Raw genomic sequence first — 14,365 nt, 5'->3', positions numbered from 1 at the left:
TTTCATTTTAATTTTTGTAGGTTCATAGTGATATCAAAAAAATATCTCAATATTTTGTTGATACTTAATTTTGCTAGCATCTATTTTTTTGTCATATAATTAAATAAAAAATAGTTATAAAAAACAAAATTATTAGACCTAGTAAAGTTCATGACTCGAATCGTAAATTTGATAAATTAACTTATGTTAACCGGAAATTAGTCTTTATAATTTATTTCAATATATTTTATATGAAGTTATCGTAATCTTAACCAAATATCCTAATATTAGGTTGATATTTAATTTTACAGGCGACTATTTTTATTATCATGTAATTAAATAAAAAAATATTTAACAAAAAAAGCCTATTAAACCCAACAACATCCAAATTTAGTGAATTAACCAAGTTTATTTAAAATTTGCATTTATAATTTATTTCGGTTCATTTTCTATAGGATTATTTAGAATTATTTCAAACAAACATCTTGACATTAAATTATTACTTAATGTTACAAACAACTATTTTTGTTATTATATAATTAAATGAATATTAGTTTTTTTTTCAAACAAGTTATTAAACCTCATTAAATCCATGATCCATTAAACCATAAAACCCAAATTGATATATCATTATCTCAATAATTAAAAAATATATATTATTTTAATTTTTTTAAATTTCAATTCTCTTTAAACCCGTCAAGTTAATTATAACATGTAAAGCCAACTATCACAATTCAAAAACTTAGTAGCTAGGTTAAGAGGTTTAAATTTAACAAGCTAAACATAACACAACAAAAAGTTCCCAGCAGCATAAACATTTTTTTATGCTAAAATAAGAATTGGCCTGGCTGAGCCAATTATCTAGAATATATCATAATGGGTAAAACTGCTGAACGAAATCCGGCAAACCAGGTCCTACTGAAGCTTCTCAAGTTTACCAATAAAGATTAGCCTAAAATGCAAGAGCCCTATGGAAAAACAATGAAAATCAAGCTCGAGAGTAAGCCACTCGATTCTCACACAGGCATTCTCCAAGAGCAAGAAGAAATCCCACTACCGACACCATTCAAAATAGCTCAGCCATCCCTTTTCAGTGGTCTTTCTATTTTGAAATTTATGTTGGAAACAACTCATTGTTCCTCGAAGAAAGTAAACAAAAAAAATCGGTTGCACATAAATTGTCCACTAATCAAGAACATAATATAAAGAGATATTATCCGAATGACTTAATGTTTTAAATCTCACAGTAAACAGGCTTTAAAGCCCTTCTCCAATTCCTGAGCGTCCAAGTTCTTCCCTATGAACACAATTTTGTTTGTTCTGGGTTCATTGGGACCCCATAACCGATCAGGTGAACCTTGGAATATATCATGAACACCCTGTCAAATAAAATGAGGCAAAGGAAAAATTGATTAGGATCTAATTCCAGTTCAATCTGCAACAAAGCCAACACCAGAACCCCTTGCTTGCCAGAGTAAATAGCATACAGAACCTAAATATAAACTACGTAGCATTGATCAGAGCTGTATACAAGTCAAGCCTTCAGTCTATATAAAGCATTCCTGCTAGTTTATGGTACAACCCCCAAGCTAGCTTAAGTTAATAATAATAAATAAAATAAAATAAAAAAACACCATCATGAACTGCACATATTGTAAAGCAGGAGTCCTTGTCTTTTATTACCACCAGCATACAAAATCATTTTATGTTGAACAGATTATTTAGCAACAACCATCCACCTGATAGAGAACTATATAGCACAAATAGGTCATAGGACTCACATGCATATCCAGAATGTGGAACACACTTCACCTTCAGAAATGCAAGACAGGATTTACAATGACACATGATAATAAACTTTAACATTTGACACAAGCATGACCAGATAACAAAGCAAAGGCATTTCATTTTACTCAATGCATCCCCATCATACAAGGTCCTCTTTTTTCAAGGAACCACACATTAGCATATTAACCGCTGTTTGACAGCCAAGCAATTAATTAGTCACAACAAATCAGTGTTGTCACAAGGCATCCAGGCGCTCGATTAAGCACTGGAGGCAAGGTGAGGCCAAGGCACCTTTCTTAGCCTAAGGAGTTGGAGTTTGAAGAGGCACTGCCTAGGCAAGCACCTGTGCATGGGAGGCAGGCGATAAAGGCATCGCCTGATGAAAATTATCTACACTAACATTGAGGATTAGTTTGAAGAGGCGTCTCTTGGATTTCTATTTTTTTTAAAAAAAAAGGACTTATGTTGTCTTGTTTGTCTTTTTTTCTGGTCTTATACAAGAAATAATTTAAGGTTAGTTTTGTAAGAAAAAAACATAGATTAGGGTAAAAAGAGAGACGGAGAGAGACCGACATAAAAGTTAAAAGAAGAAGAAAGACAGACATGAAAGTTGAAACAAGAACAGCATAAACAAACATGAAACATCATAAGAGAAGAAGATAAAAAAGAGTCTAGAGTGAAGACTAAAGAACAACAGAGGTATTCCCTTAACTTTTTTTCTTGTCATCTCATTATTTTGTTTCTTAATTTCTCATATAGAAATACTACGAAGTTATATCATATAAAAAAATCTGTTTGGGACGATGGTTGGGACGATGGGTGCCAATATAGAAAATAATATTGTAGTAGAAGAAACCCTGAGGGGTATAGCTCAATTGGTCAAACCCTAGATTTGCTCCCTAGAGGTCACCAGTTCGAGTCCCACAAACCTCAAGGCCACTGGAGACTTACATGGTCGTTAACTTTAGGACCTGTAGGATTAGTCGAGGTGCATGCAAGCTGGCCAGACACCTATGTTAATAAAAAATATATATATATTGTAGTAGAAGATGAATTGGTGTTTGATGGAGACATTTAACTTGGGGTGATGTGGCAAGGGAAATTGAAGTTGAGAAGTATAAATAAAAGGTTTTTGTTTCTTTGCTTCTACAATAATAACTAAAAGCTTTGACAATCATTTTAATGGTGATGGTTCAAAAAAACAAACAAACAAAGGTGATTTTAAGTAGTCAAATAGAGTTAACAAATATGGAACATAGAATTTTCTTTTATCAAGATAATATTGAGACTATGGAACTTTGTAGCTCACCTGGAATACAAATCTCTCATCCATTCCCTGAACAGATAATAAACCTTTCATCCGGTAGATGTCCTCACTACGTTCCATCAATAAAGTACCAAGCCAGAAGTTAGCCTGAAAGTGAATACAGTGGTCACATCAATCCAGTATTGTTAGTTTTACACATCCCATCGACAAATAAATCAAACATGAAGATTGAGCAACTGTAGGAAAGCTAGAAATGCTCATGTGAGGTTATTTCAAATATGTACAATTCTTCGGTAATTCTAAGGTGCACATGGAAATTGAACAGCCCACATGTAAAACCAACCTTTTCTAGATCTAGGCTCCCTTCACAGACTATACTGACAGAAGAAACACCAGGGTCATGAGTGTGGTCATGCGAATGATGATCATCATGATGATCTGCACGATAGCATCCACAAGCTTTATGATCAGCCATAATATTATCACAAGAAGAGTAGCAGAGTTCATTCATAAAATACTCAAACCAGGCATTTACAATAACTGAATCACAATAATGAACATCCACAAAATAACTAATCATAAATGTTTAGGCCAGAGGTATACTATCATTAAGCTTTAGCCACAATAATAGCTCAACAGAGGAAAAGAGAGCTAAACATGAAAAGTAATATATAACTGTTTCTCTTGGCTAGTAATTATAGGTCATAGGCCGAGGTTTTTTCTTAAATGCTTTTCCATTTTCCTTCTTGTAATTTGTTGGTATGAAAGATTTTCATTAATAACATGAGAGCACAACACATAAAAAAGGTCAACTTAAATGTTGCTGCTAAAATTAGTGATGAACATGAAGTTAAATTTCTAAATACACTAATGTGTAAATTTCATTGCCTACTTCTAACAGCTAGAAAAAGAGTTTGGCGAGGACTGTGAATTCTGAATGACATCTACTGCAATGATTAATGCATATAATAAATAGTGTTTCATCAGACAATAATACATCTTTATCAGTTTTCATGTTTCATATTTTACTTGAAGGTTTCATTATAGGTGATCATCAGCTTGATACCCATAAAATTCCAATTTTTCCATGTGGCAGAACAAATACAAATCAAGTTCCAAGTTATATAACAAAATGTTTATCCAGTAAGAACCTTGTTATTTTTTATTGGGACAAGCAGAAGCTTTCTCCACTAAAATATAACAGCACCTAACAGTTTGTGCATGCTGCTTTAAGTTAAGTACAGACGCTGTGAATGAAGAGAAATACCATGCTTATGGTCATGTTCGTCATGATGATGGTGGTGGTGGTGATCATGATCGTGATCGTGGTCGTGGCTGGCATGATCTTCCTTTCTATCTTCATCACTGACAGCACTCTCAATCCTGAGAAGAGGAGCAAATGTTAGCCAACAACCCCAGATATTGCAGTTTAACTCTGAAGTGACCTAACACTTCTAGAAAAGCAAGCATCTTCAGCAAGAAAAACAATCGTATACAGAAGGAAAAGATAAAACAACAACAGAGATAAGATTAATTACAAGTTCAGTTAATTGACAATGCAACTACAGAAGGAACATTAACAAGGCAGCAAGAATAAGGTCATTGGGAAAGTATAATCAACTCATTATTTAATAAAACCACAAAATGATTTAACACCAGAACGTTTCAAGCATAGAAAAGTATTGTAAAGGCACATGCTATAACTAAAAATCTCAGCATTCTGCTACATAAATAATTTTTCAAGCTACAGCAAATCCAACCAGCAAACATTCTAGTCAAGGACAAAAAATAGTATCATCACATTCATCGAAATGTCACCCCAAGTTAATGTCTGTCTATGCACAGATCACCATATTTTATGAGCAGTGTTTCCCCCAAATGAGCTAACTGAACAGCATGACTCGGTATGTCTTGGATTGAGCTTTGCGAAACATCTTCTTTGGCAAGACTTTGATTTGCTAACTCTGCTGCAATCCCAAATACTCTTAGCGCGGTTTTAACTCCTCAAAAATTCAGGAGTACTTGCATCATTTTTCTTTCCCTTTGCATGAAAACTTCACCTCCTTTTATGTTCAGATATAATTAGATTTACATCCAAAATAAAGAAGAAGAAAAACTGCTACAAGACTAATATTTGACATGCAGATTTAGGGTCAGGTTCTTTAAGCCCTCAAAATATGATGAGAATGGAGCTCATGATCCTTTTTTATTCTATTCAAGTAAATTTGTTTCTTTCTAAAGTGTAAAAGAAAAAAGAAAAAGGAAAGGAATTAAAGCACTCAAATGTTTGCATAAATAGTTGAATACCAGATAGCTTGGTGCAAGAGGCACTAAGAAGAAGTGTATCTAGGTTTTACTAATTTTGCAGAAAAAAATACAATTTTTCAGGTGGACAGTGTACCATAGTGATCCCAAAAAAACCTGGAAGGAGCAACAGTTATGAGCTTTTATCTGAAAGAGTTGATTTTCTGTGTTTATCAGGTTTACACTTATTGGATTAGTAACGTATCCACAATAACATGGGATTCCAGTAACTTTAGAAGAGAACCAAGTAATAAACTGTCAACTTCCATCTTCGGGAGCATGGAACTCTTTTCTCGGGTTTGAGAAGGATCTCAAATCACAACTGAGAATTGGGTCTCTATTTCTATCTCTTATCCAACTCAGTAAGAGATTTCTGATGGGTACAGCTGCGATTAGATCTCTGGTTCCTGTGTAAAACTTGTTGCTAGTAAATTTAAAGATTGGTTTTTCTATTATTGATTTCAACTATATAGCATTAACTTTCTAAGTGTTAATCATTTTCCAAATGTTTCTGAATCAGACTTCAGTGTTTTTATAGAGCTCATAATCCGACATAAACCTGGAATTTCATAGAATGAAGTTGAGTTCCCTAACTTGTTTTATGACATAGAATGAGGGCACCCTCCCCTCCATGCTCTCAGTCCCCAGCAATGAGAGAGAAAAAATGAATACATGAAAGGAGAAGAGCAGAGGGATGTGAAAGAGAGAGAGAGTGTTGCAATGCCTAGCACATAGTAGTATCCAGGTCAACACAGAAAGTATAAACCAATAGTGCAATATACACATTTAAGCATTTAACAAGCACGGAGGTTGAATTCAATGGATGAGCTCATTTAAAAAATAAAGTTAGATGCACAAAATGGCCTCCTCTAGCCAGAGTGAAGAATAAAAAAACATTCAAAATAAAAGATTAAGAAATTTAGTCCTTTTTTAGTCAATTAAATATTCATATTCATATTCATATACATGTACATATACATATTAGGTGACAAGAGTGGAAAATAACCTCTCCAAATCAAATCCTCCAATGCCGAGGACATAATCCAAGTCAACTTTTCCATATTGTGTGCGCTTCAAACTAGCCATACGATTGATGTTCTGCATTCAGAGACCCACATCAGTATTCAAAAAGAATTAACAGTGAAGAAAAGGAAAAGAAAAGAAAAGAAAAGAAGCAAGACACCAACCCTTATCCGCTGCACCAAAGAAGCGATTTCTTGCTCACCAACAAGATCAGTCTGGCAAGAAGACAAGTTATCATATGGGTCAGTAACAGACCAAAAGTTTGATAACTGACTCCAAACTTGCATCCCGGACTAATTTCCCAACTGACAAGTTATCCATTGTCACATTTCTAAGAGGCAATAAGGCCATGGTTTCATTTATACAGCATCTGTTAAGTCCCTCTTTAAAGAAGTATTAAAATGAACTTGCCAGCACATGGGTTTTAAATTCCTGGGAGAACAACACATAAGTTTCTATGCCAGCTAATGAAGCAACAAAAAAACAATTTGAAGCAAAATGCAGATAATAATGTGAATAGCTAAAATCTGATACTTAAAAGTTGAACTGATTAAAGTTTATCCAGTATTGGAATTATAAATCGAGCAAATTGAAGTCTAATAAAGTCAAATTTAGGCAAAAATATAACTTAAAATCAAAGTACCTTATTTACTATAACCCGATCAGCATAAGCAATTTGCTCCACTGCCTCGTTCACCACTCCCTTTGGCTTAACCTCATCGAGATGGAGAGGAGCATGTTTAGCATCAACCAACGTCACAACACCATCCAATTTGACATCATTAAAAACCTGGTCTTCAGCATAAAAAGTCTGAATGATTGGTGCAGGATTTGCCAGCCCTGCAAAGTTGCATAAAAGATTTGCAGTGAGCAACAACTAACTAGAGAATCTATTTCACCTGAAGTGAACTAATCTCACATGCAAAACAGTAAGTAAAAACATAATATATCCTGCATTCATTCCTGACCAGTCATACGCCACATATAAATGTCAAATTGAATAATTACCTACCTGTAGTCTCTATTACAATATGATCAAATTTATCTTTCTTCCTCTTAACCAAATCCGCAATCATCCTGACAAGATCACCCCTCACTGTACAGCACAAACAACCATTGTTGAGCATTATAATGTCCTCAGCCCCAGCAGTTTTCGCAGCAACAAGAGAGCCATCAATGTCAACTTCACCATACTGAAAGAAATTCAGCATAACCACTTAAGTTCTCAATTAACATCGTATAACAACAACAAGGGCTTGAAAACCCATCACAAAGATTCTTTCTTTTTTCTTCTGCTCATATTCATCAGTCATCATATGATATATGCAGATTATATGGGATGCAAAAAGATAAATGAAAGATGATGACAGAGTACCTCATTCTCAATCACTGCTATGCGCTTCCCATGGTCAGCAGTCAGAATATGATTAAGTAACGTTGTCTGTTATACATAATCACCATAAAACAACACAACCCATTTTCGTAAATCAAATGAAATGCACAAAAAAAAGAATGAAAGAAAGAAAGAAAGAAAGGAGGATAAAAAAAGGACCTTGCCAGAGCCCAAGAAACCGGTGATAATGGTGGCAGGAATCCGATTATCGGGAGGAATCTTGGTGGTTAAGTCCGAGTCTTCAGTCTGAGGGGCAGAAGTGGTGGCGGTGGCAGAAACGGAGAAGCGGCGGCGATGGAAAAGGGGTGTAGTTTTGAGGACGGGATGATGGGTTCTTTGTGGTTTTAGTAAGAAAGGGAGGATGGTGGAGCGGAGTGTGGTGGGATGGCGAGAAGTTAAAGAGGCGAAAGTAGTGGCTATGTCTACTGATAGTGATGACAGTGAAGCCATGGTCATGACTTGAGAACCTTCTGGTCTAGTTTCTTCTGGGTTTTGGCCTTGTGGATTTTGAGATAGAGGGACAGGGGAGGAGAGATAGAGGTGGCCTTAAAGCGGACCAACAGGTGAACCTTAAAATTCTTCAAGTAAATATCTTATTTAATTTAGGTTTAAAATTAAATTCAATAATGGTCAATTAACTTTAATAAATCAAAGATAATCTGGTGGTTAATCCGTAAAAAAAATTCTAAGATTAAAATTAAGAAGAAAATAAATAAAATTGATAGCAAAAGAAATTTTTCAATTTAACTTTTTTTATTTTATTTGGATTTAAAATTAAATCATATAAAAATTATTTTAAAGTGACTGACTCAATTCAAAAATAATTTAGTTGATGAATAAAAAAATTTAAAGATAAAAATAAAAGTCAAAAGTCAAAAAAATTTAAAAATAAAAATTTAAAGATAAAGTAAAAAAGATATTTTCCAACTCAATTTATAAATTTAGTTTTGTTAAAAAAAAATAAAAAACAAGGAAGAATATATATTCAAAATAAATTTAAAATATAAATTTGTATCCTTTCTTGTATATATTTTTCAATGCTTAAAATATAAAACAAATAGTCTATTTATTTGAAAATAAAAACATTAAAAGACACCACGAAATTCAAATGTCATGAAAAACCAAGAGACTAACCCAAGAGTCATGAAGTCTACAAGATTTTAATGGGCATTCAATATATATAATTATAGATTTTATAACACTTCATCTTTAATAATTATGTATTAAAAATATGTCTCATTAAAACCTTGTAAAGAAAAACCCAATGAAAAAAAAACCTAAGTTAAGGGAAAAAAAATAATATTCTTGTGTGATTTCTGAATATTTAAAAAATTCAATTCAAGGTTTTATATAGATACTTCAAAATCTATATTTGAATACTTTGGGATTCACAAAAATACTAAATTGTCTCATTAAAACCTTACAAATAAAAACTAAATGGAAAAAAACCTAAGCGGAGGAAAAAGAATACAATTTGCATTAACTTCATCTCAAAAATACATGTCTTATGATAAATCTTTAAGATAACTCATTCTAATATTATAGACAAGCTTCTTGAAAGTTGAGGCTGGTAAAGACTTTGTAAATAAGTCTGTTAAATTATCAATTAATCTAATTTGTTTGATATCAATTTTTCCCTTATGTTGAAGCTCGTGGGTATAAAAAAAACTTTGGTGAGATATGTTTTGTTTTGTCTCCTTTAATTTAGCCTCCTCTACGTTGAGTGATACGAGCAGCATTATTTTCAAACAATATTATGGGACTATCTTCAACGGTTAAAACTATCTTCAACGGTTAACAATACATATTTTTGTTTTATGTGTTGGATAATTGACCTTGGCTATATACATTCTCGACTTATTTCATGAATTGCAATAATTTTGAATAATTTGATAAAGTAGCCACTAATGTTTGTTTAACAGATCTCCAAGAAATTGTAGTATTATGTAAACAAATAACTTGTCTGTGATCTCTATTTGTGTACTCTAAGGATAAGCATTGTCCATGTAAAAGTGCTTCAAGATTTTTTTTGTATACGTCGATTGATGGATAAATTTTCTATTTGAAAGATGTTCTATCTGTAAATCAAGATAAAATTTTATCTTTCTGAGATCTTTTATCTTAAATTTATCTTTCAAATAGGTCAAGATTACCAATAAGATTTAAATCATCAACATATATTACAACAATAGCAAATCCAGATGTGATTTTCTTAATAAAAATGCATGGGCAAATCTCATTATTCTCAAACCTTTTTTCTATGATGTATTCATTATGACAATCATATCACTTACTACCAGATTGCTTCAACTCATATAAAGATTTTTTTTAGTTTAATAAAATAAATACTTTTGGGTTTATCATAGAAGGTTTTAGATATTTTGAATCCTTCAAGGATTTTCATATGTATATCTTTATCTAATGATCTATATATAGATATATTGTTACTACATCCATTAAATATATATTTAGAGTTTCTGAGACTACTAAACCAATAAAAAATCTGAAAGTGATTGCATTCATAACTAGAGAATACTTTTTCTCATAATCAATGTCAGGTCTTTGTGAGAAATCTTGTGCAACAAGTCATACATTATATTGAACAATTTCATTGTTTTTATTTTGTTTTCTAACGAAAATTCATTTATACCCAACAACCATAACACATTTAGGTGTATAAACTACATGTCTAAATATTTTACATTTTACAAATGAATTTAACTTTGTTTGGATTGCTTCTTATCACATTGACCAATCATTTCTATGTCGATATTCTTTGATGGTTTATAGTTTAATTTTATCATTTCTTTTGGTGATGCCAAAAGCAACTTTAAATGCAAATATATCATTTATGATAATTTTATTTTGATCCAAAATCTCTCATGTGTGAACATAGTTTATAGAGATCTCATTATTTCTAGGCACTTAGATCTCTTCAGGAGATGCTTTTTCAGAAGGTCTCTCTTTAATAGGATCAAAATTAGAAGATGATTTTAACAAAATATTTATCTTCTATTTTATGGATAATGAATCTTCAGGAGTACCATCATCTACTTGTTATAATTTTTATTTTCTAGGATTTTTTTCCTTAAACAGGTTTAATTCTAACTAACAATACAACATGTTTCTAAACTGATGTAGATAATTTTGATTTCATAAGTAATGGTCTAGAAGTTAATTGAATACATTTTATAAATGATTATGTTATACCATTTTGGTATGTACATGAGCAATAAGATCTTCAATATCAATTCCAATAGAAGTGTAAAAAATATCAAATGCTTGAGAAGTAAACTCAAAAATATTGTCTAATTAATTATCTTGATTAGATAATCAAGAAATTGAGCTTATAGTCTGATAATATATGTTATTAATCTAGCAAACACAACATTTCAACTAAAAAGTAAACAAATATGTTACCATTTACTTAACGCATTAATTAATATCATAAAATATCTAAAAGAATTCTTTCGAGAAAAGATGGTGATTCTATAATAACTTTTCATAGAGATGATTTGGTAATAAATTTACCTTAAAAGCATGCAATGCATGGTAAAAGAATCTTCAGGTTCTTTAAAGGATGTCCATGTGAATTTTCAACAATTCATTGCATCATTATTGATCTTAGATATCCAAATTGATCATGTCAAGACATAAATATTTTTAGGTCAAAACACTTATGGTGAATCACAACATTTGTTTCAATAGGATTTCATGATCGTGTAATAAATTCTAGAAGAGAAGCACCTAATTTTTCAAGTACAAGCTTCTGGCCTGAAATGCATTAAATAATATAAATATATTCTTTTTTATCTTTATCTATTGTTTCAATATGATAATTATCGCATCCGATATCGCGGCAACCTTAAAAAAATTCAATGAAAAGAATAAATTTCTAGCATCTTATTCTTTGATGGGGAAAGGTTTTTTTAAGAGGTCGTCACCTAGTATTATGGTCACTAAAAACCTAATTAGTCAATAAAGATTCTATAATACGAGACTGGTTACGTAAAAGAGAATATATTATCACCCCTTAAACGTCCTGTCTGAGACAGACTGCATTGTTGGTTTTGTCTTAAATTGCTAAGAGTTTGTTGGTTTATGCTATGATGGTATGCTTGTGATATTTTTGACTCTGACATCAATGAATATTCAACCACAAATACTTCCAACTATGGCGTTAGTAAATATTATACAATAGAAAAACGTATGATATTTCTGGCTATGACATCAATAAATAAACCAATAAAATAAATTTAAATCAATGCATATATAATTTTTATTTTTATTTTTTTAAAGCGGGTCTAGCCCAATCATACAGGCTGGACTTGACTCAGCATGTCTAGCCCGGCCACTGGCCGAGCCAGTGACCAGCCCGGCCACAGTTGCATGCGTGAATTACTCACGCATGCTGGCAACAGTGCCAGTGTAAATAAAAAGGAAAAGCGAGGGAAGAAGAATGCTACTGACCTGTAGCTTGAAGACCGAAGATGAAGACGCTGGTGACGACCAGGCCGGGCGACGCCCTCTCCCATCTTCCATTTTATATCTTGCTTTATTCTGCTCTCAGGATTCTCTCCCTCTCTCTCTGTCTATCTGCTTTTTCCTTTTTCTTATTTTCTCTGTTTTTTTCTGGTCTTTCTGCTCTCTGTATCTTCTGTCTTCGTCCTCTTGGTTTCCCTTCTGCTCTCTTGTATGCTTGTTTTGTGTCTGTTCACTCGTTTTTCTCTCTTTTTTTCTGTGTTTTCGTCTTCCCCTGTTCGTTCTTGTTCCTCCTGTACGCTTCTCTTATGGCTTTCCCCTCTGTGTTTCTTTTTTGTTCCCTCTCTGTCTTCTGTCTTCTGTCTCTGGTGCTCGAGATGGCGGAGACAATGGTCGCTCTTTCCTTCTCTTCCCGTTTTCTCTGTTTTTCGTTTTTCCTCCTGTGTTAGGCCCTGTCTCTTGGTTCCCCATGTCCGGTGTCCCTGCTTTATCCGTCCAAAGCACCCCTCTGTTTGCGTCTTCTGTAAGGTCTGCCACGGTTTCCTCTGCTCTTGTATTTTTTTTATTCCTTCGTCCTGTTTTTCTATCAAAAAGCCCCCCATTCTCCAGTGCGCTCCCCCCTTTTATAAAGCCAGAGAGGCTTCCTTTATTAGTGTTCATGCCTCCTGATCGTGGGGCACGAACGCCTCTGTTTCTTTGAGAAGAAACAGGGGAATAACAGTCCTGCTATTGTAGGACTGTTCAACGTGGCCTTGGAAGATAATGGGCAGCAGAGGAGACGTGGGAGACGCGGTCCAAAACGGTTTTGGTTTCCTGTTGAATAGGCCGGGTGATGAACAGTACAAACGGCGGCGTTTTTATTGAAATGGCTATCTTCAATTTGCCCCCTGAAGTTCTGATATTTATCAATTGGGTCCCTAATCAATGAAAATCAATTCAATTTTGCCCCTGGATCAATTGCAATTGGACCCTTGGATTATAACAGCATTTACAAAACAGTCCTTGGTTTCTTGATTATTCAATTTGGTCCTTAATTGACTCTTCAACTTTTAATTCTTTCAAAATTATCCCTAGAAAAATCAATTAAACTCCCTAAAGTACTCTCGCCATTTCACTTCGGTCCTTAAACTTTAATTTCTTACAATTTTGCGTCGAATCAGCCCCAAATTTTGGTATTTCTTGAATTAAGCCTTCATTAATTAATTAAATCAAAGTTAATTAAGTCCCCGAACTTATCAATTCTTTAATTAAACTCATGATTTCATTAATTAAACTAATCCAAAGTTTAATTAAGTCCCTAAACTTATCAATTCTTTTAATTTTTTACCGAATTGACTCCTAAAATGAATAATTACATCCTTATTAATCCTCAAACTTTTAATTTGTGTTGTCTTAATCCAATCCTTAAATTATTTTTCATTCATTTTTTTTTGAAAAATTCAAAAATTAAGTTATGATAGTTGCCCCCTCTTCATAATATTTACGATGAAAAGACATTGGAAAATTTTATTTTTTTTGCGTAGTAAATTTATAAAGAAAAGTAGAAACAAAAGGAGCCTTTGCTTCTTTAAGAGTCTTGAAAACTTCAACAACAGAAGATTGACAGACGACCTTCACAAATAGATGTTAAAATCGAGAAATTAGTCATTTGAAAGGTGACCTACCTTGTCGAGGAAAAATATCCAAAAAGTTTTTTTTTGAATTGGTTTAATTATTTCAGGCAACTTGCTCGATGGTGTGAGAAATATGAGAATTTTTCAAAAGTGATCTCATTGTGGGTGATCCACTCAAGTGAAAAAAATATAAAGATTTTTTTAAAAATGGTCTAATTGTAATTGGTTACCTGTCGATGTGGAAAAATACAAGAATTTTTTGAAATTGTCTCAATATAATTGGTGATCTACCCAGGTGAAAAAATACAATAATTTTTCAAAATGGTCTTATTGTCATTTAGTTCTTTAGAAATACTAGTTTTTCAATAACTGTATTTAATTTATTTAATTCTTCAGAAACTTACAATACTAGTTCTTCAAGAACTTTAAATCTTGATAAATAAAAGGGAAAGAAAATTTGTCAAAATAAGTTACAGAGCCAAACATATTCTATAAAGTATAAATAATAATGAAAAG

At 32.7% G+C, this 14,365-nt stretch overlaps 1 protein-coding gene across 1 annotated transcript; it reads right to left on the bottom strand.

The window, feature by feature from the left end:
• Positions 1-1,051: 1,051 nt before the first annotated feature.
• LOC133702340 (uncharacterized) lies at positions 1,052-8,321 on the bottom strand. Its single transcript, XM_062126664.1, has 10 exons — positions 7,914-8,321; positions 7,737-7,802; positions 7,374-7,554; positions 7,005-7,201; positions 6,526-6,576; positions 6,345-6,436; positions 4,302-4,417; positions 3,378-3,472; positions 3,077-3,181; positions 1,052-1,358 (listed from the first exon to the last, which is right to left on the bottom strand). The coding sequence occupies exons 1-10, from the start codon at positions 8,208-8,210 to the stop codon at positions 1,221-1,223; spliced, it is 1,338 nt and encodes a 445-aa protein (XP_061982648.1). The 5' UTR covers positions 8,211-8,321; the 3' UTR covers positions 1,052-1,220.
• Positions 8,322-14,365: the final 6,044 nt, after the last annotated feature.

Source organism: Populus nigra, chromosome 8 (assembly GCF_951802175.1).
Source record: "Populus nigra chromosome 8, ddPopNigr1.1, whole genome shotgun sequence".
Lineage (NCBI taxonomy): Eukaryota > Viridiplantae > Streptophyta > Magnoliopsida > Malpighiales > Salicaceae > Populus > Populus nigra.
This window is presented reverse-complemented; position numbering and strand designations above follow the sequence as displayed.

What these genes read in the sequence shown, in the direction of transcription:
- LOC133702340 (XM_062126664.1), bottom strand. Translation starts at nt 8,210, where the DNA reads ATGACCATGGCTTCACTGTCATCACTATCAGTAGACATAGCCACTACT. An exon ending in ATCGGGTTATAGTAAATAAG is followed by an intron (nt 6,577 to 7,004) that starts GTACTTTGATTT and finishes TCTTCTTGCCAG; the next exon opens with ACTGATCTTGTTGGTGAGCA. An exon ending in ATGAGAGATTTGTATTCCAG is followed by an intron (nt 1,359 to 3,076) that starts GTGAGCTACAAA and finishes TTTATTTGACAG; the next exon opens with GGTGTTCATGATATATTCCA.